Source organism: Bos mutus, chromosome 13 (assembly GCF_027580195.1).
Source record: "Bos mutus isolate GX-2022 chromosome 13, NWIPB_WYAK_1.1, whole genome shotgun sequence".
NCBI lineage: Eukaryota > Metazoa > Chordata > Mammalia > Artiodactyla > Bovidae > Bos > Bos mutus.
In genome coordinates, this window is record NC_091629.1 from 46,129,562 (window position 1) to 46,155,506 (window position 25,945).

General features: G+C 48.4%; 1 protein-coding gene across 2 annotated transcripts in view; it reads left to right on the plus strand.

Annotated features, from left to right (window-relative positions):
• TM9SF4 (transmembrane 9 superfamily member 4) overlaps positions 1-25,945 on the plus strand; it is a 52,486-nt gene that overhangs the window by 19,116 nt on the left and 7,425 nt on the right. Inside the window, exons 2-14 of one of the 2 annotated variants that reach the window (XM_005887902.2) lie at positions 406-519; positions 5,643-5,742; positions 10,667-10,835; positions 10,935-11,064; positions 12,285-12,408; positions 13,666-13,784; positions 13,888-13,999; positions 15,239-15,309; positions 19,957-20,089; positions 20,689-20,770; positions 20,864-20,939; positions 23,683-23,766; positions 25,556-25,731. In XM_005887902.2, the coding sequence (XP_005887964.2) occupies positions 406-519; positions 5,643-5,742; positions 10,667-10,835; positions 10,935-11,064; positions 12,285-12,408; positions 13,666-13,784; positions 13,888-13,999; positions 15,239-15,309; positions 19,957-20,089; positions 20,689-20,770; positions 20,864-20,939; positions 23,683-23,766; positions 25,556-25,731 (1,490 nt within the window). Of the gene's footprint in view, positions 1-405; positions 520-5,642; positions 5,743-10,666; positions 10,836-10,934; positions 11,065-12,284; positions 12,409-13,665; positions 13,785-13,887; positions 14,000-15,238; positions 15,310-19,956; positions 20,090-20,688; positions 20,771-20,863; positions 20,940-23,682; positions 23,767-25,555; positions 25,732-25,945 lie in introns of those variants that run through there. The other variant, XM_005887903.3, reaches the window with a different exon arrangement.

Sequence of the window (25,945 nt, forward strand, 5' to 3'; positions counted from 1 at the left end):
CAGTTTTGGAGATGGCTTGTAGAAAAATATATTGGTAAATACAAGCTTCCTGACAACGGGAGCCCATTGCTGCGTGAAGCAGCAGAATTAACAGGACGCTGTGCGCTTTGTTTCCCACTGGCCTGTGGGACAGTGACACACGTGAAGCAGTGAAAGGAACATTGCTACAGGTGGGGAGCCCTGGCTCCTGTATTAGTTTGCCCTGATGTTAATTACTGTGCTCAGTCTGTGGCTCATTTCTGGAAGTGCAGAATCTGCCTTGTATCACTTTGGGGGGCATTTGGATGGCAGTTCTTGGGGGAGGTGGAGGTAAGATGGGGTCACTTACAGCAGACATGACGGTGCCACAAAGGGTTGTTCACTTCTTTCCCCTGGTCTGACTGCTGCCTCTCTTCTTCCAAGCAGGATTGGTTGCCGTGGTCCCTACTGCTTTTCTCGCTCATGTGTGACACAGGGGCCTTCTATGTTCCTGGGGTCGCACCAATCAACTTCCACCAGAACGATCCCGTTGAGATCAAGGTAAGTGTGTTCCGGGTCTGTGGGAGCCTCTGTGCTGGGCCAGAGGACCTGGGTGCAGGAGCACAGTGAGCGGTCATGTCCCTCTTGTGGTTGCAGAGATCACAGACCAGTTAGCCTGAGAGCAAGAGGGTTCCCAGCTGGAGCTGGAAGGAGTCCACCCCCGCCACCCCCTGCTCCCCCGACCCCCCGGGGCCCCGCAGTTCCAGGATCTCCTGCTCTCTCTGGGACTCTGTGCGTTCTCTCTCTGTGTTCCTCTCTCTCTTTCTCTTTCTGGCTCTGGCTCTATTTCTGGTTCTTTCTGTGTCTTTGTGTCTCTACTCTCACTTTCACAGGTTTCTCCGTGTCTTTCTCCTGTACTCACTTCTGTGTCTTTCTGTCTCTCTTTCTGTGTCTCTGTCTCTCTACCTGCCTCCTCCTTGGTGACATTTCTGCCTCCCTTTTGGGGCTGTTCCATCCTCCTCTGGGCTTCCCAGTGGGTGCAGTAGTAAAGAATCCGCCAGCCAAGCAGGAGACTCGAGTTCAGTCCTTGGGTCAGGAAGATCCCCTGGAGAAGGCAATGGCAACCCACTCCAGTATTCTTGCCTGGGAAATCCCATGGACAGGGGAGCCTGGCAGGCTACAGTACATGCAGTCGCAAGGAGTTGGATGCGACTGAGCACACGTGCACTCACATCCTCCTCTCCGTCACCAGCTTTCTCTGTATAATTCATATCATCTGTGTGTACGCAGCCTATTATGGATTCTGCTTTTTCAGTTTTAGCTTCTGCCAGGATTCTGTGGTTTAGTATTTCTTAACTATGCACTGCATATCTGAGTGGTGGTATATGAGATGATTTTAAGTTGCTGACAAGTATATTTTAATAACTTTTCTTTTAATTATATTAGAAAATATAGCCATTACTTCAGCTCATGATTTCATGACTACCATTGTTGGTTTTCCATTTTTAATCACGATAAAATGTTTGTTTCTTAAATGAGTGTATTTATCTAAAAATGAATCATACCCAAGCAAATAGTAGAATACATATTAGGTAGATAGGGCAAGTCAGTGCATGAATGATTAGGGTTTGGAAAGCATTGTCCTAAATCAGAGTCCGGGCCACCTCACTTCTTCAGCTTAGGTGCCCACTTCTATGTCAGTCCCTTGTGACAGGGATTATGGGCCAGTAATTTAAAAATATGATTGATAAGGGGCAGTGGACAGGCTGACACCTTGGTTAATGTCTCCTGTAACAACAGACTCTGAGTGGCATTCTCAAAGCCCCAGATAGGGCAGGGGGTTGATGGTGGACCTTTTCGTATTTAGTTTTCCTCAGAATCAAACTCTAAGGTTCAGCTTTGCTACATGAGATTTATTAACTAGGCGCTCAGGGTCAGCACTTGGGAGGGAATGAGGGAAGCAGGACTGAGCAGAGGGAGACCTTGAACTGTGATACAGCAGAGTCCCTTGGAAAACTCTGGCACTGCAGTGGCTGGCCCTGCAAAGCTGTCTCACATTAAGGCGCGAGGACCAGCCACCAGGGGAGGGCTGTGACCTTGTACCAGAGCTCCCAGCTAAAGGAACTCCCCTCTCAGTTCAGTTCAGTCGCTCAGTTGTGTCTGACTCTTTGCAACCCCATGAACTGCAGCACACCAGGCCTCCCTATCCATCACCAACTCCCAGAGTCTACCCAAACCCATGTCCGTCGAGTCGATGATGCCATCCAACCATCTCGTCCTCTGTCGTCCCCTTCTCCTGCCCTCAGTCTTTCCCAGCATCTGGGTCTTTTCAAATGAGTCAGCTCTTTGCATCAGGTGGCCAAAGTATTGGAGTTTCAGCCTCAACATCAGTCCTTCCAATGAACACCCAGGACTGATCTCCTTTAGGATGAACTGGTTGGATTTCCTTGCAGTCCAAGGGACTCTTAAGAGTCTTTTCCAACACCACAGTTCAAAAGCATTAATTCTTCAGCATTCAGCTTTCTTTATAGTCCAAGTCTCACATCCATACATGACCACTGGAAAAACCATAGCCTTGACTAGACGGACCTTCGTTGGCAAAGTAATGTCTCTGCTTTTTAATATGCTGTCTAGGTTGGTCATAACTCCTTCTAAGGAGTAAGCCATCACCCAAATACAACTGCTCCTAATACTTCTGGATTTTTCTTAGTCTTCTTCTCTGTGCAATGTTTACAGTGTAGTATACTTGGCATTCTCACACTTCTATAAACACCCAGCTTCTTGACTATATCGGTCCCGCATAGGCAAAATAGTTGAAAATTTTAGTTCAGTTCAATTCAGTCGCTCAGTTGTGTCCAACTCTTTGCGACTCCATGAATCGCAGCACGCCAGGCCACCCTGTCCATCACCAACTCCCGGAGTTCACTGAGACTCACATCCATCGAGTCAGTGATGCCATCCAGCCATCTCATCCTCTGTTGTCCCCTTCTCCTCTTGCCCCCAATCCCTCCCAGCATCAGAGTCTTTTCCAGTGAGTCAGCTCTTCGCATGAGGTGGCCAAAGTACTGGATCATTTAGCATCATTCCTTCCAAAGAAATCCCAGGGCTGATCTCCTTCAGAATGGACTAGTTGGATCTCCTTGTAGTCCAAGGGACTCTCAAGAGTCTTCTCCAACACCACAGTTCAAAAGCATCAATTCTTCGGCGCTCAGCCTTCTTCACAGTCCAACTCTCACATCCATACGTGACCACAGGAAAAACCATAGCCTTGACTAGACGAACCTTTGTTGGCAAAGTAATGTCTCTGCTTTTGAATATGCTATCTAGGTTGGTCATAACTTTCCTTCCAAGGAGTAAGCGTCTTTTAATTTCATGGCTGCAGTCACTGTCTGCAGTGATTTTGGAGCCCAAAAAAATAAAGTCTGGCATTATTTCCACTGTTTCCCCATCTATTTCCCATGAAGTGATGGGACCGGATGCCATGATCTTCGTTTTCTGAATGTTGAGCTTTAAGCCAACTTTTTCACTCTCCACTTTCACTTTCATCAGGAGGCTTTTTAGTTCCTCTTCACTTTCTGCCATAAGGGTGGTGTCATCTGCATATCTGAGGTTATTGATATTTCTCCCGGCAGTCTTGATTCCAGCTTGTGTTTCTTCCAGTCCAGCGTTTCTCATGATGTACTCTGCATATAAGTTAAATAAACAGGGTGACAATATACAGCCTTGACGAACTCCTTTTCCTATTTGGAACCAGTCTGTTGTTCCATGTCCAGTTCTAACTGTTGCTTCCTGACCTGCATACAGATTTCTCAAGAGGCAGGTCAAGTGGTCTGGTATTCCCATCTCTTTCAGAATTCTCCACAGTCTATTGTGATCCACACAGTCAAAGGCTTTGGCATAGTCAATAAAGCAGAAATAGATGTTTTTCTGGAACTCTCTTGCTTTTTCCATGATCCAGCGGATGTTGGCAATTTGATCTCTGGTTCCTCTGCCTTTTCTAAAACCAGCTTGAACATGAGGAAGTTCACGGTTCACATATTGCTGAAGCCTGGCTTGGAGAATTTTGAGCATTACTTTACTAGCGTGTGAGATGAGTGCTTCATAGAGGCCACCAATTCTCAATCCAACATCTAAAAAAGCTCTGAAACCAGGGTTTTTTAAAATTCATTTTAGGCAAGACCTGACCTGAATTTTTTTTATTGACTTTATTTGTTCCATTTAGTATGATTATTTTTACATTTCTTTGTACAAACAGTCATTGAATGTGGGGTACTACTCCAGACCCAGCTGGGAGGTGTTATAAAACCATGGTATATTATACCACATTGCTCTCTTAAAATTAGAAAAATTCCTAATTCCAAAACAAGAGTTTTAAGTAAGGATTGGACCTGGATTTTAAAAATTATTTATACTTTCAGATGGTGTATGAGGAATGATCTATAGAGTCTAAACAGCAAAGATAATTTTAGTTGCATTTAAAATTTGCTTTTTGCAACATTTTGATTGGTTCTATTTTATCCATGTTTTGGGGAGTAGTCTGTGGCCGTCACTGTTTCTGGAGCTACATTCTTGCATCAGTTCCTAAATGTTCGCCGTCATGGTCTTCTTAAACTTCATCTTTAATGGTTGCATAATATTTAGTTGAATGACTAGTTTATGATTTAGTGACCGGTTTCCCATTGTGGAGCTTTTAGCTGTCTTTCCACTTTTTCCTCTCTTCTTCCGTTGTGCAAACATTTGGTGAGCACCTACTATATGCCTAGATCTGTAGGCATAGTGGTTCATAGGTGAGCAAGATACATATGGTCCTTGCCCTCATGAACCTTAAATCTTAAAGTCCAGTAGGGGAGGCTGATTTCTTTGGGGGAAAAAAAAATCAAATAATTATATTTCATCAGACATGCTACAAAAATAACTAGGAGTGTTGAAGTAGAGGAAATGGGGGAATTCCTTTGGTAAGATGATTAGGAAAGGACTCAAAGGTGAAGAATTTCAGCTGAAACGCCAGTGGCTCAGCAGTAAAGAATCTGCCTGCAATGCAGGAGGAGACAGGGGTTCGATCCCTAGGTCAGGAAAATCCCCTGGAGAAGGGAATGGCAACCCACTCCAATATTCTTGTCAGCAGAATTCCATGGACAGAGGAGCCTGGTGGGCTACAGTCCATAGGGTTGCAAAGAGTCGAACATGACTGAAGAGACTGAGCATGCAAATGTGAGAAGGAGTCAGAGAATCAAGCAAAGAGGATCAGGGTTCCAAGCTGGAGGCAGGAGAGGACTGGTCAGGCTCAAGGAAATAGAGGCAGAAGACCACTGTGGTTAGAAATGAGGAGTGAGCTCTTTGTTCCTGAAGTGTTTTCCCTCATTTGGAGTTACTTCCTTAGAAAAGATATCCAGAAGTGAAATTACGGGGTCAAAGAATATCAACACGTTAAGGACTCTGAGTATGTGTTGGATTTGGTTGTGATTTTAAACAAAATCTATGATGCAGTCTGAAACTAGTGAGCTGTGAAATGATTCAGAATTGTAGAGTATATTTATAGTGTACCAAAGTTGTGTCTGCTGCAGTTAGTTTGCTTTTTAGATAATAATACCGAGTATACTGAAGATGAGTGGGTACCAGGGAGGATTCTTGAAAGTCCCCTTGATTTCTGGGTTAAGGAATAATGGCCTCTCTTCTCCCACCAGGCTGTGAAGCTCACCAGCTCTCGCACCCAGCTACCTTACGAATACTACTCGCTGCCCTTCTGCCAGCCCAGCAAAATAACCTACAAGGCAGAGAATCTGGGTAAGTTCTTCTCTGGCACTGCTGTTACCCTGTCCCAAAGAGGAACTCAGATCTTTTCATAGTGATAATAGCAGTTAACCCTTAGATAGCACATACTGTGTGCTAGACGCCATTCCACATAGTTTGTTTATATATTAGCTCATTCAGTCCTCATAACATCCCAAAAGAGATAGTTGTATTTATTCCCATTTTTACAGATTAAGTAACTTGTCATTGGTTATACTGTAAATTAATAGCTAAGCTGGACTTGAAATCTGTGTAGTCAGGCTTCAGAGTTGGAGCCCTTGGCTCCTGTTCAGACTAGTTCTTCTTGATTTCCAGATATCCCTTTCTGTCTCTCATGGCTTCTGTAACCTGTTCTCCTTTTAATTAAGAGTGAGTGATTATCTCTGGCCCTGATGGAAGCAGACATCACTATAGTTCTTGCTAAGCTGTTCAGGCCTTGCCTCAAATAATATGTGAAGCAGCCAGCACAGTGTCTGGCATATGTGTTCATAAATAGCAGCCATTTTTTCATTAATTCAAATTTCCATTAATTCAAATAATTCTTCATTTGGTAGAATTTCAGGCTTAAAAGAAAAGATGTTTGGAGGACTCTGTTTAGGACGTGATTATTAGTACTTACTCTGTGCCTGTCTCACTTTAAGTCCTGGAGATAAAAAATTGGAAGGATGTGCCTCCATCCCCTGACTTTGAGAAAATGAAGAGACTTTCCTCTTCTCTTACAGCTTAGGGAGAGGGAAGGAGAGAACTGGTTATTGAGCAAGCCCCTAAAAGGGCCACCTTCTCCGTCAGGGCCGCACATGGTTCTGATGTTTCCAGAACCTCTAGCCAGCATCTGTACCTACTGTTGGGTATTGGGCATCCCAGGCCAGCTGGGGCAGACCTTGACCTAAAGCAGGCAACACCGCCAGTCCCCAAGTCTTTCCTGATGCTGTTGAACGGAGGTTGATCTCAGGGCCCAAGCTGTTCCTGCTTACCTGCTGCATACCCTTCTTTTCCTGTTTTTTAAAATAATTGTATTGTTGTTTACTTTTGGCCGTGCTGGGTCTTTGCTGCTGTGTGCAGGCTTTCTCTAGTTGCGGCAAGTGGGGACTGCTCTCTAGTTGCCGTGCTCGGCTTTAGCCGTGGCACACGGGCTCAGTGGTTGCATGCGCTCATGGACGCTACAGTGTGGGCTCAGTAGCTGTGCATGGGCTTAGTTGCACTGCAGCACATGGAGTCTTCCCAGACCAGAGGTCAAACCCACGTTCCCTGCATTGGCAGGTGGATTCTTAACCACTGGACCACTAAGCAAGTCCCGCTTACCTTTTTTCTCTCTACACCATGCCATGTTCCCAGAACCTTGCTGCTACCAGGAATCCTGACCTGCTTTGTCCTCCAGACCCCTCACAGCAGCTCCTCCCTTCCCGTGAGCTGATGTGGATTTGTCAACAGCCCAAAACTCAACAGTTGGGCACACCTCAGTGTGATACCAGGTGACCTGAACCTCCGTGGAGCTAAGGAATGTTCCTGCCTCACGAAATGGAAACTGCAGTGTGCAAAGTTATCCTGCCACACTGTATCTTATTCCGTCTTTGTGTAGTGCCTCCCGCTGTGGCCTAGAGGCTCTTTGAGCAATGGGATCATGTCCTACATTTCTCTGTCTTTCTCTGCCACTTCTGACCCAGCCTCTGACACATCGTCATCATTCAGTTAAAGTTAAATGTCCTCCCTGAGTGGAGCAGAAACAGCCTTGATCGAATGCCTGTTGGGTTGCAAGCCTTGTTCTTGTCATCATTATCATCACCGTTAATCCTTACATGGCTCTCACAGTGAGCCAGGCATTGTTCTGAGCCTGTCTGTGCTTTAACTTAGTTAATTTTCACAACAGCCCTCTGAGGTAGCTACTCTTAAAATCCACTTGTCATGAACAAGGGAAGTGAGCCACAGGAGGTGAAGTCACTTGCCTCAGGTTACTCACCGAGTTGGTGGCAGAGCCCAAGAACTGTGGTTGCAGGGTCCAGAGCCTCAAGCAGCACAGTCTGTACTGTCTCACTCGGTTCCCACTGTGACTGCACAGCCAGGTACGCTGGCCTCCATGCCAGAGTAGAGGGCACAGCAGCTTCAGAGATTTGAAAAAGTTGCTCATGGTCAGGAGGTGTAGATTTTAACCCAGGCTTGTTTTGTTTCTTTTTTTAGTATTTATTTTTACTTATTTGGCTGTGCCAGGTCTTACTTGCAGCATGCAGGATCTTGAATTGCAGCATCTGGGATCTAATTCCCTGAGCAGGGATAGCCCTTGGGCCCCCTGCATGGGGAGCACAGAGTCTTAGCCACTGGACCACCCGGAAGGTCCCTTAACCCAAGTTTTTTAACTCTAAAACAGTTATTTCTGTTGGCGGCTCACCTGGTAAAGAATCTGCCTGCAATGTAGGAGACCTGGGTTCTATCCCTGTGTTGGGAAGTTCCCCTGGAGGAGGGCATGGCAACTCACTCCAGTATTCTTGCTTGGAGAATTCCAGGGACAGAGGAGACTTGTGGGCTACAGTCCATGGGGACACAAAGAGTTGGACAAGACTGAGCAAGTAACACTTTGACTTTCACTTTTCTGTTGTCCAGACTGCCTTTTCCAGAAAGGTTCATTTGGGCTGTCTGAGGGCTGTGCTCCTGATTCTCAGATTGGTGCACTGATAAAGATTCATATGGTGGGGGGTTTGTGAGGGGACATCTGTAGCGGATGTGCTAGAGGACAGTGTCATTCTCTCTTTGAGCGGCCACTTAGCCTGCGGTTCATTTAGTGTGGCTTGCTGACTGCTCCCAGCTTTATAAGTTAAAAGGAATACTTCTCTATTAGAAATGAGCTGTTCTAGACCACTGTGTCCTCCTTCTTGGTTTAAATCTAATTTCTAAATATCGAGAAGTGATACCTGTCTTACTTGATCTGCAGCCCTGTTCCTCTCTCTGTATGTTCTTCCTTTCCTCAAGTGAGTCCCCTGTTGACTTCACCGAAGACAAGTGGGCGGTAGGGCATGTGGTAGAGGAAGGAGCCCGGGGACTTGAGCTAGAACTTGGTTGTAGAAGCCTCAGAGTCTTTCTGATATGCACCTGTCCTCACTCATCCTTTGTATCAGTCAGCACCAAGCCCCCTAGATTTCACCTCCTTGGTGCTCCTGAATCGTGTACTTGTTTCCACCCTCCCCACACCCTGGAATGCAGCCACCATTGCTGCTTGCTTGCATAGTGCCTGCCATCACCCCAGACAGTTCCTTGCATGTCTGATGTTTTCTTGACAAAATAGCCAGACTGATCTGTTACCAGAATCAGATAATGGCCTCTGCTGCCCCATTAGAAACTCTTTATTGATTTTTGTTGCTCTCTGGATGAAGATCAAACTTCCTGTGTGGCCCACAGGCCCGCTAAGGTCCAGCTCTGGCCAGTCTCTCCGGCACACCTCAGGTCACCCTTGTTGTCTGCACTGCAACCACACAGGCCTCTAAAGTTTACCCTGTCGTCTCCTCTTCCCCCAACTCTTCCCCCGAGAAAGGACCCTTTGCACATACTGTTCCTTCTGTCTAGAATAGTCTTTCCCCATCTTTTTGTCTCTTTAATCCTCTCTTCCTTTAGAGCTCACTTCAAGCATTACTGTTTCCAAGAAACTGTCCTAGACCTGCTTCCCACATCTAGAGCAAGTTCCTCTCATTATACTGTATCTTCTCATTGTCCTGAGTATTTAATCAGTGTGTTCCCACTAGACCATAAGTTCCATGAGTATGTCTGTACAGCATTGTGTCTTCAGAGCCCAGCATATAACCAATACCCAGTTTAGGAAGGAACAAATGAGCAAACGAACAAACGACTAGGCCAGGAGTCCCACATGAGGCAGGTCCACTCTGACCGGCAGCCGTTCGACCAGGTGTGGCTTCAGGCATTAGTGCCGCCTGTGGGCTTTGGTTGGTCTGCTTCAGCTCGCCCCAGTTCCTCATCATCCCAGTAGAATTGTCAGAATGGCTCCACATGAAAGCACTGTTGGGTTTAGACTCTGAATGCTTGGTGCCTGCTCACGGGACACACCTGGCAACAGATTGTTCTGAGGTCGTAGGTGTGCAAGGGTGTGCCAGTTCCTTAAGAAGATGTTTTGGCTAAAAATCTCCGGTGCTGGATTTTACACTACCTCCCTCCCTGCCTAAACCAGGATCTGAAGACACAGAAATAAATTATGTGCCCTTAAAGAGCTCATAATCAGGTAGCAGGGCAGAAACTTAAACCATCAGTACATTGTGCAAAATCACATGACTGACATATGAAAAGGTGCAGAGGTGATGCTGGTGATAAAAGTAGTATTTGTTGCCTTCCCACTCTGTGCCTGGTACTTTATTTCTCACTGTAATCCTGTGAGATGGGTACTATTATCCCCATTTTGCAGATGAGGAAATTGAGCCTCATCAAGGTTAAATTACTTTCCAGGACTGCTGAGCTAGTAAGCTGCAGAGCCACGGTTCAGTAATCCTCGCTTCACCATCATACGATGCTCCCTCTGTGCTGAGGGCAGTCCAAGGAGAGAGACGAGCTGAGCCTCAAGGAGGTCAGGAAGGGCTTCCAGAGAGTGGAATAATAGCTGAGCCTGCAGGTTGAGAAAGTTTCCTGGGAATGTGGGGCAGGGATTGGCAAAGGAAATGATAATGCGGCTCAGAGGCATGGAGTGATGGGGCATGTTTGATGTGCCCTGAAGAGTCTAGGGGTGCTAGAGCACAAAAGGGAGGAGTGGGCAACAGGTGCGGTCAGGTGGGCAAGCTTGGCCTGAACAGGCGGGGTAGCACATTGAGTGTGCCAGGCTGCAGGACTGCTGGAAGCCTTCCAGGTGGGCCCTGTGTCTGCGTGGGTCTGCTGACCTCAGCAACCTCGGGGCTGAAGCTCTGAGCTCCATCTGTCTCTCTTATGGCAGGAGAGGTGCTGAGAGGGGACCGGATTGTCAACACCCCTTTCCAGGTTCTCATGAACAGTGAGAAGAAGTGTGAGGTTCTGTGCGGCCAGTCTAACAAGCCAGTGACCCTGACCATGGAGCAGAGCCGGCTCGTGGCCGAGCGGATCTCAGAGGACTACTACGTCCACCTGTGAGTTGTCCCCTGCTCCCCGCCAGCCTCAGGTTCCCGGAGGGGAGGGCCCTGAGGGAGCGGCGGTCTGAGGGACTGAGCGGGGCCTTGGGTTTCCAGCATTGCGGACAACCTGCCCGTAGCCACCCGGCTGGAGCTCTACTCCAACCGCGATGGCGACGACAAGAAGAAGGAGAAAGATGTGCAGTTTGAACACGGCTACCGGCTCGGCTTCACAGACGTCAACAAGGTACTGGAATACCCTAGTGTGCTCAGAGGGCCGGGGAGCCACGCCCCAAAGTCATGAGCACTTGGGGCCACAGAGGAGGGGGAAACCTGCAGCTCTAGGCTTATAAGAGAAAATACAGGGATGGCCAGGGCAAGTTCCTGCTGGTGCCCCCAGGTGTGGTCTGTCGGAAGTTTGGGTACTGGTGGGCAGGGCACTAGCAGATGCTACAGAGGAAGTGGAAAGCGCAGTGCCTAAAACCTCAGATTCTGTATAACTATATGATCATACGGATTATAAGAGTAATTCTGCCCACCCCACCCCCACCTCCAAAGAAAATCAGGAATTTCGTCAGTGTGTTAGAGAGCAAGCTAAGTGGTGGTCAAGAGCATACAGGTTGTCTGGGTTTTGATTCCTGCCTTACTGGTTGACGGGGACCCTAATCCTACTTCTCTGACCTCTCTAAGCTTTGTGTTCCTTTTCTATAAAATGTATGTGATAGCCATACCTGCCCTTTAGGGGGTCCTGCAGAGTGTATCAGATAATCTGCATAAGCACTCTGCAGCACAGCCACTGAGAAATACGCCAGCAGTGCTGATTGTAACGGGGATTCTCTTATATTTATCATTTTCTAAACTGAACACATATTACTTAGGGAATAAAGAACAAGCACGTTTCTTTCGAGGCACAGTCACTGTCCTCCAAGGGCTTCTGTCATAACGGGCGAGAACTGACAGTGTGAAACCCTGGATCTCAAGTCCAAGTTCCAATCCCATGGGCAGTGCCAGAGGAGTTCGCAGGGAGCATACGTGCATTCAGGTTGTCATGGAGGAGGTGGGCCTTGAAAACTAGATAGGCTTGAGCTGCGTGAAGTCGGGACGGCATTCTAGTTGAAGTGAACGCTGTGAATGTAGTTCAGGGTGGGGACGGTTCATGAGGCAGGGAGAGATCCAGGGGAGCAGGTGAACTAACCTGTCTGAGAAGGTGACGACAGCCCAGTATGTCAGGGTTACAGGACAGAGGGCCTTGAATCCCAGCCGTGGGGTCTGGACTTTAGTAAGCCCCACTGAGGCCTGGAGGGTTTGCAAGTAGCGGACTGCTATGAGAGCAGTGTATTTGGAAGGTTGGTGCGGCTGGGTCTATTAAATGCGGGAAGGGACCGAATACCTGGCTGGCCTGCCTGTGTGGGTTTGCTGGTGGTTCCCTGGCTCCAGCTTCTTCGTCCCCTCCGTTGCTCTGCTTAGATCTACCTGCACAACCACCTCTCGTTCATCCTCTACTACCACCGGGAAGACCTGGAAGAGGACCGGGAGCACACGTACCGCGTCGTCCGCTTCGAGGTGATTCCCCAGAGCGTCAGGCTGGAGGGTGAGTGGGTAGGTGTGGCCAGGGGGCAGGGCTGGGCGGGCCTGGGCTCCCACACCCAGGGCCTCTGCGCCCTTGACTCCTGACGTGGCTGATAGGGGCCCAGCCAAGCTAGGGTCACTGCATTCCCGTTAGAGAAAGCAGGGACAAGGGGAGAGCTGACACGCTGAGCCCTGGCCTGGCATCTACCGGTTGACCCGCTCCCAGCCACCGGGGAGGTGTGTGCTGATTATGATGGGAACCAGAGGCTCAGAGAGCTCGGTGACTTGGCCACAACCAAACAGCAATCGGGCTTGGCTGGGCCCATCATAAAAACCAGCTAGCTCAAGAACAAGGGGCAGAGGTACAGCAGCCAATCTCAGTGTTTGTGCTCCTGCAGGTGAGTGATTGGCGTAAAGTTGGCTCAGGGTCAGCCGTCCTCTGGGAATTTGAGAGCCCAGGCCCAGCCCTCTGGGCCTGACTGACCTAGTCCACCTTCACCTCGCCTGGCAGCCCTTGCTCACCACAGAGCGCACTTCCACTTAGTAGGCCTGGTCTTCTGTCCACCGTGGTGGTGGGTTTCGGGATTTTTTTTTTTAAGGTGTGGAACCTGGTATTCAAACAAACAAAATCGTACTCAGAAGTCTCTTGTAAAATGTAGACCCTGTGCTTTCGGGGCACAGACTGCCTCTCCTCCCACCAGTGTCGTGGGCGCAGCCTGACGTTTACTGTGTGAGTGTTTGACAGCAGCTGCTGCCCGCCGTGGTTCTTCGAGGTTAGAGACCCTGTCTTCTTTTCTCACTGTTTTTAGCCCAGTACCAGGCAGATAGTAGGCGCCTGCTTATTGTATGTTACTGAATGAATGGACGATGGCAGGATGAATGGATGAGTAAATGAAGGGAGAAAGTGACTGAGGACTGATTGCTAGAGTGCCGGTACTCTGGGGACTGAATGAACGAGGAAGCGTGTGAGACAGTGGGCTGGTGGTGTTTGCGTGTTGAATGGGACTGACTGGACGAGCAGGTGGATATTTGCTATGAGTGAAGGAAGAATTTGTTTGACTAAACAGGGACTCAGACCCACTCCCTGCACACAGCTCTCTGCAACCCCTGAGGCTCTTTGAAAAGTCAGGGCTCCAGGGAGCACAGTTTTAAAGCTGTCATTGCCAGCTCTTCCTAGCCTCTTCTCAGTAGCATGCCACCCCTGTGTACACCCCCAGAACAGTCCCTGGGTAGTGGCACCTGCCCTCCCAGGAACAGACTGAGTCTCTGTCTCTCACAGACCTCAAAGCAGACGAGAAGAGCTCATGCACCCTGCCTGAGGGTACCAACTCCTCGCCCCAAGAAATTGACCCCACCAAGGAGAATCAGCTGTACTTCACGTACTCTGTGCACTGGGAGGTGAGAAGGGGCTGCAGCCGCAGCTGTAGGGGAGGACGGCTCGGCCGGGCGGGAGAGGTCAAGCAGGAGGCTTGGCTCTCAAGCACTTCCTCCCCATCGCCAGGAAAGTGACATCAAGTGGGCCTCTCGCTGGGACACTTACCTCACCATGAGTGATGTGCAGATCCACTGGTTTTCTATCATTAACTCCGTCGTGGTGGTCTTCTTCCTGTCAGGTGAGAGCTGTGGGCTGGAGGGTGGAGAGAACAAGGGCCTGAGGTGTCACATGGCTCACAGGGGACTTCTAGGGTGTTCTTGGAGCCCAGTGTAGGTCAGAAACGGACATCAGGGCTCTGTGGGGGCATCAGGTACACAGAGATGAACAAGACTCAGCCTCCACTCTGGAGGGCCCCCCGGGGAAGACTGCGCCTCTCTTCACACACACCTTCGTTGGTTCATTCAACAAGGGTTCGTCATTGCTCACCCTTTTGGGGCCCCAGCCACACGCTGGATATGGTGTTGAGCAAAACTAACCCAGCCTCTGCCCTCACCGTCTATACTCGGGTGGCAGGAGAGAGACAGAAAAGCCCCGGACTGATGGAATTCCAGGTAGTGCTAAGTGCTAAGTGCAGAGAGGTGAAGGCTGCCTTAGAGAAGACCTCTCTGAACGAGGAGCCACATTCAGAGACCCAGGGAAGGACTCTTCTAGCCAGGGTCACATGGCCCTGCTGTGGGACAAACTTGGTGAGAAGCCAGATGACATGAGGGCGGGAGGGCAGGGGACATAACTGATCTTTTCAGTATCAGAGAGGAAGTAAAGATAATGTTGTCTTCATTAAACCTTTAGCCTGGGACCAGCTGTGGTGCTAATAAACACTTCACAAGCCTCCCGCCTCCTTCCAGCCAAGCCTAAAAGCAGTAAGTTAGCTCAGGGTCCGATAATCCGTTGTCTTAGCTGCTATACCGCTGCCTAGAGAGAAACAGCCCATGCCAGGGCCAATGGGGGCCTCAGAACTGTTTAGGGTGTGTCGAGAGGAGATGTCTTGAAGTGTGAGTCCTAGTTAAGGCAAAAGCAGTAGCCTGGGTTATAGGCACACAGGTGAGAGGGAGATGGGCCATGACCTGATAACCAAAAGCAATAAATAACCAGAGAGGTGAGCCTGGGAAGTTAGAAGGACCAATCACTGGAGGAATAGGGATGCTGTTCTCCCTAGAGTGGAAGCAGTGTCCTGTGACAGCCTCCACCAATCCCAGCAGCTCATTCCTCCCCCGACACTTGAGGGGTGACCCTCTGTTTGCTCCTCCCCTGGTCACTGAGCTGGAGCCCTGCCCAGGAGAGGACCTGAGGCCACTGCGTAGCCAGTTCCCACTGAAGAAAGCCACATGTGCCGGGGGGACCAGCAGCACAGAAGACTCAGCTGGCAGTGCTGACGGCTTCTCTTCCTCCCCGCCCCCCACCGCCCCGTTTGTTTCAGGCATCCTGAGCATGATTATCATTCGGACCCTGCGGAAGGACATCGCCAACTATAATAAGGAGGATGACATTGTACGAGGTCTTGGCTGGGGAGGGATGGACTTGCAGAGGGAGGGTGGTCTAGCAGTAGAGCTCCAGGCCTCCCAGACGAGGACTGGGGGCGGGGGTGGAGGGTTGTGTGATCATTCATAGCATAAACCTTGAAAGTATTAAAAAGGAAAACAAACGTTTAATGACTCAAAGTGCTTGGGATAGATTTTCTCATTTTATTTTGCTTTTTTATTTTATTTTATGTATTTATTTTTGTCTGTGCTGGGTCTTCATTGCTCCACACAGACTTTCACTAGTTGTGGCAATCGAGGGCCGCTCTCCATTGCAGTGTGAGGGCTTCTCATTGTGGTGGCTTCTCTTTTTGCACAGCCCAGACTCTAGGGCACATGGGCTTAGTTGCCCTGCAGCATGTGGCATCTTCCCAGGCCAGGGATTGAACCTTTGTTTCCTGCATTGGCAGGCAAATTCTTAACCACTGGACCACCAGGGAAGCCCAGCTTTCTAATTTCCAAGCTTTCATAATGGAAGAAAACTGGATTGATTTATTTGATTGATATTGATTTGACATACATAATAATCCTTTATGTCAAAATAAACAAAACAGAAAAGTGAAATGGCAAACAATATATGCAACAGATTTTTTAGAAGATGATAGTTATACAATATTGTGAAGTAATTATCCTCCAATTAAAAATAAATGTTTTTAAAAAGGAAGATGATGGTTAAAAGAACTGGTATAAAAAAACATTAAAGTTCTCTAATGTGCTGATGAACAAAAAACACATACAAGGATACATGCTAATAAACATGTAAAAAAGTGTTTTTATCTTAGGCATAAGTCCCCAACATGGGCTTCCGTGGTGGCTCAGTGGTAAAGAATCCACCTCCCAATGCAGGAGACGCTGGATCAATTCCTGGGTCGGGAAGAGCCCCTGTAGAAGGAAATGGCAATGCATTCCAGTATTCTTGCTTGGGAATTCCCATGGCTAGAGGAACCTGGCAGGCTACAGTCCATGGGCTTTCAAAAAAGTTGGACACAACTTAGCAACTAAACCACAATATCAAGCCCTGCACTTGCAGTTTCAATCATCAGAAGACAGTTCTGGACCTTAAATTAGCACAGCTCTGTATATATAGTATTAATTGTTGGCAAGGTTAATGTGAAATAAGCACCTTTCATGCCACCTGTACAAGTGTAAACTGGTAATTTTCTGAAAAGTAGTTAATTGACAGTAAGTTTCATAAACAGTCAAAAAGTTAACTTTTCTTTTTTTTTTTTTAAATTTTTGGCCTCACCATGTGGCATGTGGGATCTTAGTTCCCTGAGCATCAAAACCACAAAAATTTGATCTAGAAATATTCATAGCAGACTTGTTCATAATTTAAATAAACTGAATATAGCCTGATATCCCATAATAATAATTTGGTTATAGTATAATAAAGCTGTATAATGAAAAACTGTACAGCTATTAAATAATAATTGTAGAGAGTGTTTACTGACATGAGGTAATGCTCATGACCATCCCTCAGCTGAAAGTAACCAAGTAAATACAGTGTGATCCCAGTTTTACTGTTAAAAGCTATATACACATACACACATGTACATATCTAAAGGGCTAAGGAAATAGATCAAAACACAGTATTATTAAATATGTAAATCATTTTTATATTTTTCTGGTTTTAGTTTTTAATCCTTAAATGTTTACAAGTTTTATATTTTTTGTTCAATCTTTCTGGATTTTTAAAAAATTGTCTGTGATACACATTTACTACTTTTTGTTCATTTGAGTATCATACTAAAGAATTTTTTTTTTTTACTTTATTACACATGTAAGAGCACGTACAGACATACCCAGAGATATTGTGGACTCGGTCCTAGGCCATCACAATGAAGTGATTATTACAGTAAAGCAAGTGAGACAAACTTTTGGTCTCCCAGTGCATGTGAAAGTTATGTTTATACTGTACTGTTGTCTATTAAGTGTGCAGTAGCAGTATGTCTAAAGAAGTACCTTAATTTAAAAATAGGGCTAAAAAATGCTAACCAACATCTGAGCCTTTATCTAGTCATTATCTTTATCTGGCCTCAATGTTAGTGGCTACTGACTGATCAGAGTGTTGGCTGCTGAAGCTTGGGGTGGTTGTGGCAATTTCTTAAAATAAGACAGCAGTGAAATTTGCTAAATTCTCAGAGCATCTTCACCAGGAGTAGATTCCATCTCAAGAAATCATTTTCTTTGCTCATCCACAAGAAATAGCCCCTTACCTGTTAAAATTTTATCGTGAGATGGCAACAATTCAGTCCAGTCTTTAGGCTCCACTTCTAGTTCTCTTGCTGCTTCCACTGCATCTGCAATTACTTCTGAAATCTTGAACCTCACAATTTCATCCATGAAGCTTGGAATCAACGTCATCAATATTCATATTTTGACCTCTTCCTATGAACCACTAATGTTCTTAATGGCATCTAGAATGATGAATCCTGAGACTTCCCTGGTGGTCCAGTGGTTAAGACTCCATGCTTCCAGTGCAGGGTGCGCAGGTTCAATCTCTTGTTGGGGAACTAAGATTCCACATGGCGCAGTTTAGCCAAAAAAAAAAAAAAACAAAAAACAGCATTAGAATGGTGAATCCTTTCCAGGTTTTCAATTTACTTTGCCCAGATCCATCAGAGGAATCACACTGTCTTACAGCAACTTTAGGCTTATGAAATATGTTTCTTAAATAAGACCACAAAGTCAAGACAATGCCTTGACCCACGGGCTGCAGGATAGACGTTAATGGGCATGAAGATGACATTAATCTCATTGTACATCTCCAGCAGAGCTCCTGGGTGATCGGGTACTTTGTCAATGAGCAGTAATACTTTGAAAGGAGTCTTTTTTTTTTTTTCTGAGCAGTAGGTCTTAACAGTGGGCTTAAAGTATTCAGTAAACCACGTTGTAAACAGATGTACTGTCATCCAGGCAGAGTGGATTTAACGTAATTCTTCAAGGCCCCAGAATTTTTGGAGTGGTAAATGAGCACTGGCTTCAACTTAAAGTCACCAGCTACATGAGCCTGTAACAGAGAGTCAGGCTGTCCTTTGAAGCCAGGCATTGACTTCTCCTCTCTAGCTATGAAAGTCAGAGGTGGCATCTTCTTCCAATCAAAGGCTGTTTTGTCTATATTGAAAGTCTGTTCAGTGTAGCCACTGTTAATGTAGCTAGATCTTCCGGATAACTTGCTGCAGCTTCTCCATCATCACTTGCTGCTTCACTTCGCATTTTTTCTTTTTTTTTCACTTTGCACTTTTATGTTACAGAGATGGGCTTCTCTCCTTAAACCTCATGAACCAACCTCTGCTAACTTCAGACTTTTCTTCTGCAGCTTCCTCACCTGTCTCAGCCTTCACACAATTAAAGAGGGTTGGGCCTTGCTCTGAATGAGGCTTTGGCTTAACAGGATCTTATGGCTGGGTTGATCTTCTCTCCAGACCACTCAGACTTTCTCCATAACAGCTATAAGATTGCTTTGCTTTCTTATTCCTATATTCACCAGAGTTGCACTTTTAATTTCCTTCAAGAACTTTTCTTTTGCTTTCACAACTTGGCTGACTATTTCGTGCAAGAGGTCTAGTTTTTGGCCTGTCTGAGCCTTTGACAGGCTTTCCTGTCTAAGCTTAATCATTTCTAGCTTTTGATTTAAAGTGAGAGACATGTAACGCTTCCTCTTACTTACACATTTAGAGGCCGTTGTAGGGTTATTAATTGGCCTAATGTCAATATTATACCTCGGGGAATAGGGAAGCTGAAGAAGAGGGAGAGAGATGGAGCAGCTCGTTGATGGAGCATTCAGACCGTACGTTTATTGTTTGCCATCTTTATGGGCACAGTTTATGGCAGCCTCAAACTGTTGCAGTAGTAACATCAAAGATCACTGATCCTCAGTGGTCCAGTGGCTGGAAGTCCATGCTCCCAATGCAGGGAGCCCAGGTTCCATCCCTGGTCGGGGAACTAGATCCCACATGCTGCAACTAAAGATCCTGTGTGCTGCAACCTGTGTGCCACAGCTAAGACCTGGTGCTGCCAACTAAATAAATAATTTAAAAAAAAAAAAAAGATTACTGAGACTAGAGCACTATAACAAATATAATAATGATGAAAAGTTTTGAAATATTGCAAGAATTACTAAAGTGTGATGCAGAGACATGAAGTGAGGAAATGCTTTTGGAAAAACGGTGCTGGTAGACTTGCTTGACGCAGGTTGCTACAGACCTTCGATTTGTAAAAATTACAGTATCTGTGAAGTGCTGTAAAATGAAGCACAGTAAAATAAGGTGTGTTTATATCATTTTTATAATCAGTAAAAAAACCCCAAAAACTTGTAAATATACCACTCAAAAACTATCACAGTGTTTTAGTGTGTTGGTTTACATTATTTTTTCATGCAGTAGGTTTGTGGCATGTGGGGAGGAAATTTTCCTTTCATATGGCTGTCTGCTTTCCCCATGTGACAGTCCTCTGGGAAGTACTTTCTCACTCACACTCCTGTGTAAGAGTGGAGCTGGTTGACACATCTGAGGGACCCTCAGCCCCAATCAGAGGATGTGGGTCCTAGGGGTGGTCCCTGCAGGAGCTGCCTCCTCGGAGCCCAGGAAGAGCCTCACTGTCTGGCCCTTTGCTGCAGGAAGACACCATGGAAGAGTCTGGCTGGAAGCTGGTGCACGGCGACGTCTTCAGGCCCCCGCAGTACCCCATGATCCTCAGCTCCCTGCTGGGCTCGGGCATTCAGCTCTTCTGTATGATCCTTATTGTCATCTGTGAGTGGCCCTGCGGGGCTGGGGTTGGGCGGAGGGAGAAGCACAGGCCTGAGTCTGAGAGAGGAGTAGGCTTCCCTTCCTGAGGCAGAGGGATGTGTCAGCATCTCTGGGCCAGACAGAAGCATCTGTCCCGGCAGAAGGGCTGGTCCTCTCAGCCAGAGGCCCCAGCGCTTTGCTGCTCAGATGTTGCCAGCACCGTCCATAGCCCACGCACAGCCACACTGCCACTGAAGCCACGGATTAGCATGGGGAGGTTGGCCTCCTTTTGCAGCCAGGCATTATATGACCTACCCCTTTCCATGCCAGGATTAGACTGGAATCAGGTCTCTTTTCTCAGAAAACACCCCCCAAAATGATTATATAGGGGCTCTAGGCAGTGCTGAAGTCAGTCTGCCCACTTTTCTTTTTTTGCTGATGTATAGTAACTGCTGCACCCCTCTGAACCCCAGCTAAGACCCAGTCTTCTCCTGTAGAGAGGAGGGCTGAGGGAGAAGGGAGCCTCGTCTAGCCTCACCTGCGCCGGGGCCCTGTCAGCCAGCCTGGATGGGGCCCTGGGCTTTGGAGACCCTGACTTCCCCTCTCTCCCATTCCCTCCTCAGTTGTGGCCATGCTCGGGATGCTGTCACCCTCTAGCCGGGGAGCACTCATGACCACGGCCTGCTTCCTCTTCATGTTCATGGGGTAGGTGTGTCTGAGGGGCTCGGGGCTGACTTAGGTGGCCTCCGCTTCAGCTAACAGGTCTCCTTGGTGTGGAACCCCACCATTTCCCCACAGGGTATTTGGTGGATTTTCAGCTGGCCGTCTGTACCGCACTCTGAAGGGCCATCGGTGGAAGAAAGGGGCCTTCTGCGTAAGTGTCCCAAACCTCCTCCCTGTGCTGGTGGGGAGCGAGGCGCTTCCTCCTGGGCTCCTTGGGAGCAGCAGAGGCATGTCCTGGGGGATGTTCAAGGCCAGAGGCTGGGCAGCAGCACGAGGGGTGGGAGGGGTGCACCCAAGGAGGAGCCCTGGGCTCTCACCTCACCCGTGGGTGCTTACCTCTGAAGGCCTTAGTTGCCACATTGATGAAAAGAGGGAATTGAAATGTGATTTTTAGCCTGCGTTGTCCCATGGCTCAAACAAGTAGAAATAGGGGGTTCAGGATAATAGGAGTTGGGCGCCAAGCCCAGGTGTCAACAGTTTAAGGTCAAAACCTGATCAGCAGGGCTGCCAGGAGAACACCCTGCCCAGCAGAGTAAAGGGAGAATTACCTGCCACAGGCGGGAGAGGCCAGGCCCCACATCACTGTCAGCCTGCTTGCCAGCCTTGGTGCCGCTGTTCCTCTTGAGGAAGGTCAGCTCCTGACGATCGCTGTCCTGGTGGTGAGGAGAATTCTTGGCAGCAGAAAAGAGGAGAACACCTGGGAAACAGGAGGACAACTAGGAGTCCTGAGCCCCTTCTCCTAGAGCAAGTGAGCCCTTACAGGACCAGGGAAACCCCTGGTGCCAAACTGGGAAAAGCCTCTAGACCCAGCCTTCTGAAACCATTCTCACAACTTTCAAAAGCTCAGGGGAACTCAGGCTAGCCCAACTCTGGCTAATACCCTGGCACTTAGTAATCCCTCTGTATGGAAGAGCTTCAGTTGTTCTGGAAAGATCAAAAAAGTTTCCTGAGTTCATCACGCATTGGGTGTTTTTCTTGGGCTACTATGAATGCTTGATGCATCGGATGTTTTCCTTGGGCCGCTGTGTACTGAGAGCCAGGGATCTTGAGAACTGTAAAACCCAGCCCTCTTCTCCCCTGGTGAGACTTCCCTGATGAAGTCTCCCACCAGATAGCCTCCAAGTCTCCCTGGGTGGGTCCCAGCACAAACCCTGTCTGCCGGCATCCACCCAGGCCCCAAGGCAGACAACCTGGGTGGCTGCCTTTCCTCCTCCGATCCTATGACCCCCCGCCTCCCCTCAGCCATGAAGTGTGGATGGTTCTCCTGCCAACTAGTGCATGAATTCCTTCCCACCTCTATCCCAAGGACTCTTGGCCATGTTCAGGCATCTTTGCCCTTCTCATGGACCCTTGGCTATGCTAGACCTCCCCATTTTCTCTGCAAGATTGTGACCCGTCTCTGGTGTGGAGCTCTGCCTCCCTTCCCAGGCGGGCCTCTGCTGCAGTCATGCAGGTGTACGACCATGCCTCTCCTCTGGCACCTGTGTGGGTGGTTAAATCTTAGCCTCCTACTCCTCCCCTGATTCTGACTTCAGTGTCCTCTTTGGCACCCCAGAGGGGCCGGGCCACAGCCTTGTGCCTATGAGTGCCACGTGTGTTGTTCTCCATTTGTGGATATGAACTTTTTCCCTGTTCTTCCTAATATCTAGCACAGTGGCCAGTCCATAAATTTCAGCCAGGAGGATAGACAGGGGATTCCCTGCTACACAGCAGAATAAACCAGGACAGACAGGAAGGAGGAAATGACATGTGAGCTGGGCCTTGGAGAGGACAGTTTCCATTGGATGGAAGCAGCCAGCAGGGTAGCCTCAAGTTCCGGAATCTCCTGGACCCCAGTCCTGGCCCAGGTCTCTCCTTGGTTGGTGGCCTCGGCCAGCTCTCTGGGCCTTGGTTTCCTCATCTGTCCAGTGGGGGCTGGTGTCTCCAGGTGGTTGTGCGGATGCAAGGAGACTGCACATGGCAGGTCACCATGCAGCACTGACACTCAGGAAGCGGATACCTGAGATGCTATTAACTGTACCTTTGATAAAGGGCAAGAGTCAGAGACTGGAGGGGCAGTGGCCAGTTAGTGAGTGTGGGAGGCTACGGGCCAAAGATAAATAAAACTGGCCGTGAGGCTGAGCGCCAGATTGCAGGGCGCCTCGGGCATCGTGGCGGGCGACTCTCTTGGGTGCTCGGACAGCCACAGTAGTGAAGGAGGCTCAACTGTGAGTCTAGAGCTTTGGTTAACTGCCTGAGCCCCAGCCCCAGATTCTGACTGCATAGACTGCCCCACAGGGTGTCAGAAGTGGGACCTCTGCAGTCAGACAGACAGCCGGGGTCTGAACCTCTGTTGCACCCTTAGCTGACTGTGTGAAGTTGGCATGCGGGTTATTTAACATCACTGGGCCTCAGTGTCCTCTTCTTAAAAAGAGATAGTGGAGGTCCTTCCCATCTAGCCTGTAGGTTAGGTGAGATCACGCGCTTGGAGGCGGCACCTGCCACCCTTAAGACGCAGTTAAAGCTTCCCCACCACTCTAGACGGTTTGGGTTGAGGTGCAGACCAGTGTGTTTAGTAACAGCTTTATCCGGTCATTCCTATTCAACAAATGCTTACTGAGCACACTGTGCTCTGAGTGCTGGGAGCACATCGGTGAGCAGGACATGGTCCTCCCAAGACCTCACATCTGTGAGGGTCACAACAGCATGAGATCACGAACTTGAATGAGGGCAAGGGAGGAGCAGGAAGCCCGCGTGGTCTAGAGGTCAGGGAGCGCTTTCTGGAAGGGATTATCTTGGTGCTGAGTCCTCCAGGACAGGAGGGCTTGGGAACCTGTAGTCTGGGTGCCCCGACTAGGGAGCAGTTGAGAGCCCCCCTAGAAGCAGCTCCCCAGCCTGGTGTCTCTCGCTTCCAGACAGCGACACTGTATCCTGGCGTGGTTTTTGGCATCTGCTTCGTATTGAATTGCTTCATCTGGGGAAAGCACTCGTCAGGAGCGGTAAGTGTCCTTCCCAGCCAGGGAGGGCCAGCTGTGCTCAGACCCATCCCCGCAGGTGACTTCCTGCTGTTTCCTTCCCTTTTCTGAGTCCCCAGAGGTCTGTTCCCAGCCCTGGGGGCTGAGGGCTGGCCAGGGTTTCCCCAGCCCTGTGCATCCATCTGCCCTGACCCTCCCATGGACTCTTTTCAGACAGCTGCCTAAAGCTCACTTCTCTAAAAGGAGCTTTCCACAGTCCAGGGGCCAACTGGGGAATTTCCCTTGTCTCAACCAAGGGAAAGCTGCCTGGTGTGACTTGATGAGGTCAGGATCCCAAAACAAGGCTCTCCTCGTCATGTCCCTGCCAGCTCCCGTATGAGGATTGCAGACTCAGTTGGAGATGGGGAGATGGTCTTGATTGATGAGCTGCAGGAGAGGTGGGGTAGGCATTTGCCATCCCAGCCTCAGTGGAGGGAACTGCCTCCCTCTCACTGAGGTACCCATTGAAGAGCCTTGGGTGGGGCCCACAGTCCAGGCTGCGGAGTATTGGGTTCTTCCCAGCGGTTCTGGGAGCTGCCCTCAGGAAAGACCGGGTCCTGTTCTTCCTCTCACTTCCTCTTTTTTATACCTGTCTCCCTTCTCATTCTCAACATTTTCCTCCCAATTACCAGCTGCTCACCATAAACACTCATTGTAGAAATTTTGGAAAGTACAGAAAAGTTAATGCAGATCTTTAATATGTTTTTACAGTCTTTTTTTTTTTCTTTGATTGCACTGTGTGGCTTGCAGGATCTTAGTTCTCTAACCAGGGATCAAACCTATGCCCTCTGCAGTGGAAGCACAGAGTCTTAGCCAGGAAATTTCCTATTTTTGCAGTCTTCTAACCTCTTTTTGTTGTTGTTCAGTCGCTAAGTCATGTCCAACTCTTTGCGACCCCGTAAACTGCAGCATGCCAGGCTTCCCTGTCTTGCACTATCCCCCAGAGTTTGCTCAAACTCATGTCCATTGAGTCAGTGATGCCATCCAACCATCTCATCCTCTGTCTCATCTCAACCTCTTTTTAGATGTATTTAAAATGGAATAATGTAATTGTAAAATTATAATAGCAAACATATAGTGCTTACTTTGGAATAAGTTTTGTTCTAAATACTTTACAGATATTTATTTCTTTCATTTTGCATGAAAAATGTAAGACTGCAAATGGGGATTAAAGAAGAAAATGAAAAATCAGTTGCAATCCCCCATACCCCATCTGAGGAAGTGCTGTTAACTTTTTGTCATAGGCCTCTCTGGGCGTGTATGCATATTTAAGTATTGGGACATTTTCATTAAAATGGAGTCCTGTACATACAGTTTGATATCCAGCTTTTCACTTAGTGGTATAGTGTGGTGTTTTCATTGAACAAAATTGGAAACACACTATTTGTGTACTTCTGTTTTTTTTTTTTCCACTTAACATAGCACATGTGATTTCCCTTTATTCTGACCCTTCATCTCCCCTTCCGGTTCTCAGGCCCTCCCTTGTTCTCTCCCCACATTCTCCCTGGTGACAAGGTCCTGTGGGATGCCGTGGTTCCTCCTTCACTTTGTGGCTCAGCTGGTCCTCCGTCTGCCCTCCGCTTTTCCCAGGGCTGGGGTCCACCCCAGGGTGGTCTGGCCAGGAGCCCTGTGTGGGGTGTGTCTGTAGAAGCTTCCCCACTATGGTGTCCTACTGAGCCCTTCCTGCCCTGGGACCCAAAAGGTCCCCATCCCCACTGCATGGCCCTGGCCTGGGCTTCAGGGCTCGTGGAGCCTCACAGTGCTGTGCCCACAGGTGCCCTTTCCCACTATGGTGGCCCTGCTCTGTATGTGGTTTGGGATCTCCCTGCCTCTGGTCTACCTGGGTTACTACTTCGGCTTCCGTAAGCAGCCATATGACAACCCTGTGCGCACCAACCAGATTCCCCGGCAGATCCCCGAACAGCGGTGGTACATGAACCGATTCGTGGGGTGAGTCTCCAGCAGGGGCCATGGGGGCGCTTCTGGGGTCCACAAGGCTGACACTTCCCTGAGCCGTCTCCTTGGGAAGACGTGGACGAGGGTACCCTCCCCGGCAGGGACTGCACCGTGGCTGGCTCTAGACTTCATAAGAGCTCAGCTTCACTCCAATATAGAGAGGACCAAGTTGTAGCCAGACTAGGTGTTGGCCGGGCGGGGGTGGGGT